Source organism: Gossypium hirsutum, chromosome A02 (assembly GCF_007990345.1).
Source record: "Gossypium hirsutum isolate 1008001.06 chromosome A02, Gossypium_hirsutum_v2.1, whole genome shotgun sequence".
In the NCBI taxonomy this organism is placed as follows: Eukaryota; Viridiplantae; Streptophyta; class Magnoliopsida; order Malvales; family Malvaceae; genus Gossypium; species Gossypium hirsutum.
Window position 1 is genome coordinate 87,275,816 of NC_053425.1, and position 3,169 is coordinate 87,278,984.

General features: G+C 41.1%; 1 protein-coding gene across 1 annotated transcript; it reads right to left on the minus strand.

Annotated features, from left to right (window-relative positions):
- Nucleotides 1-1,089, minus strand: LOC107952425 (uncharacterized mitochondrial protein AtMg00860-like). The gene is made up of 2 exons (XM_016887678.1): nt 577-1,089; nt 1-111 (listed from the first exon to the last, which is right to left on the minus strand). The coding sequence occupies exons 1-2, from the start codon at nt 1,087-1,089 to the stop codon at nt 1-3; spliced, it is 624 nt and encodes a 207-aa protein (XP_016743167.1).
- Between the last annotated feature and the right edge of the window lie 2,080 nt (nt 1,090-3,169).

Genomic DNA, 3,169 nt, shown 5'->3' on the forward strand with positions numbered 1-3,169 from the left:
TCACAGAATAGACTGTCTCAAATCAAATTCGTTAGGTACACAAACCCGTCCTCGAAAGCACAGAACCTCGTCACTATTCGGCCTAAAATAAGAAGTACTACCATTCTCCACCTGACGGAATCACAGGACTAGAACCACAAACCATTTATCTCAAATCTAATTAATCCAAGTCGGTTTAACTTGTAACTCGGCTAATAGACTTTCATCATTAAACAAACTTAAACGAGCAAACATTGCCTTCAAATCAAATATTACCCTACGACTAAGAGCATCGACCACCACAGTGGCCTTACCAAGATGATATTCAATTGTGCAGTCATAATCCTTAAGTAGTTCAATCCATCTACACTGTCTAAGGTTTAACTCTTTTTGGATAAGAAAATACTTGAGGCTCTTGTTATCATTGTAGATGATACACCTCTCACCATATAAATAGTGCCTCCAAATCTTTCAGGTAAAGATAACTGTAGCTAACTCAAGATCGTACGTCGAATAGTTGCCTTCGTATGACTTAAGCTGTTAGGAAGCATAAGCCACTATCTTACCGTCTTGCATCAATACACAACCCAAACTGACATGAGATGCATCACTGTATACCACGAACTCCTTACCGCATTTAGGTTGTATTAGAATAGGAGCCTGAGTCAAAACAGATTTGAGCTTCTTAAAGCTCAATTGCTGCTCATCAGTCCGGACAAAAGGGGCCCTTTTATGCAACAGCTTAGCTAGAGGAGCTGCAATTAACAATAAACTCTCGAAAAATCTCCGATAATAACCTACAAGTCCAAGAAAATTGCAGATCTCAAAAACATTCCTAGGCTGTTTCCACTCAAGCACAGCCTCGATTTTCCTAAGATCAATATGAATCCCCTTCACAGAAGCCACATGCCCTAGAAAAGTCACCTCCCTCAACCAGAATTCACACTTGCTCAACTTAGTGTAGAGTTGTTTCTCATGAAATATCTGAAGAACTACTCTAAGATACTCATCATGATCATCTTCGGTCTTAGAGTATATCAAAATGTCATCGATGAAAATCATGATGAACTGGCCTAAGTATGGCTGAAAAACTCGATTCTTAAGATCCATGAATGTAGTCGGAGCATTCGTAAAACTAAAGGTATGACTAGGAACTCGTAATGCCCATAACGAGTCCTAAAAGCAGTCTTATGGACATCAACCTCCCTAACCTTAAGCTAATGGTACCCAGAACGAAGATCTATCTTGGAAAACATAGAAGCCCCGTGAAATTGATCAAACAAGTCATCAAAACCCGAAAGTGGATACTTATTCTTCACTATTAACTTATTCAATTAATGGTAGTCGATACATATTTTCATGGTTCCATCCTGTTTCTCTACAAATAACACCGACACCCTACGGAGACATACTAAGATGGATGAACCCACAATCAACAAGCTCCTGAAGCTGAGCTTCTAATTTCACAAACTTCTTTGGTGCCATACGATAAGGATTGATGCACATCGGAGCTGTACTCGATAGAAGCTCAATATCAAACTCAACTTCCTGATCAAGAGGCAAACCCAGTAGTTTATTGGAAAAACATCTGAAAATTTTCTAACCATTCGGATGTCCTCAACAAACGAACCCACAGAAGTCGAATCACTAAAAAAAGCCAAGTACGCTTCACACCCTTTCGAAAATAGTTTTTCGGCCACAAGAGCGAAGATCACATTGGATAAGTAATCTCGACGGTCGCCGATCATAACCACCTCTACATTATCCTCTAATATCAGAATTACCCTCTTAGTAGCACAATCCAAACTGACTTGATGCTCTACCAGCCAGTCAATTCCTAGAATAAAATCAAATTCTCCAAATGGCAGTTTTATCAGATTAGCCAAAAACACAACCCCTTATATATCTAATGGTACATTCCCATACAATTTACTAACTCGAATAGATTGACCTAACAGACTAAGTACAGTAATCTCACTAGAAGTGCTCTCAACAAAAGTCCCCAAGTTACAGAAACAGAGCTAGTTACATAGGAATGTGTTTATCCTATGTCTATCAATACAAAATAAAGATGTCATAAATAAAGAACGTACCAGTAATCACATCAGCGGTGTCTCTTTCCACATGACGTCTAATAGTATAAACCAGCGTAGGCCGCCTCGCATCAGTCTGATTAGCACCTCTGTCTGCTGCTCTCTACCCTCTACCCATACCATTACCACCCTTGGCCGAACCACGACCCTTAGATAGCTACCGAACTACCCGCTGAGGCTGAATAAAACCCAGAGCTAAAGCTTGCATCTGATCAGAATGCTGTGGGCAATCTCTGATATGGTAGTCCATCGACCCATATCGTAGACACATTCCCAACCTCTTCCAACACTCGTTCGAATAGCATCTACCACAATCTCTACACGACTGAGCCATAGTAAGAGCAACTGGAACCCCAACACTCGAAGGCCCATTAGACCTGACCCGTTTCTTAGGCCTCTAAACAGAACTAGAGGGTTCAAATCCCTCTTATTCTTACCGCTCTCATGATCTCTATTCTAGCGCTCAACGCGCTTAACCTCCTCAGCGATCTTTACCTTGTCTACTAAGATGACGAATTCCCGCTTCCTCTACAGAGCTATCAGAACCATCAGATTATCTCTTAATTATTCCTCAAAATGGACAAACTTCTCATACTCAGTCGACACCATCTCACGAGCATAACAGCTTGGTCTAAGAAATTTGGCATCATACTTGACCACAGTCTTATCCCTTACGTAAGGTTCATAAACTTACATCTACTAGTATCTACATAACTTGCGCCTACATATTTACTCTAGAAGGCACTCTTTAATTGATCCCAAGTAATCTAGTATGGCTGAGTACCCTCTTCAACTATTAACCACCACTGATATACCCCATCACTACACCCTTCAATTTCTGCTCAAGGGTGTAGTCGATATCATTTATGATCCTCTCGATGGTCTTCAACCAATATTAGGCCACAGTCAGGGCGACTCCAATGACGACCCTAAATAACTTAACGCCATTAGAATGAAGTCGTTCAGTTACCAACCCACGACTCCCAGAACAGGAATGAGGTCCAGCGGCCCTCTCCAACACTCTAAGCATGGCTTGGGACAATACGTCGTCCCAGCCAAGTTACTTTGAGACCCAGTCTCAGAAGTAGGTGTAGCTA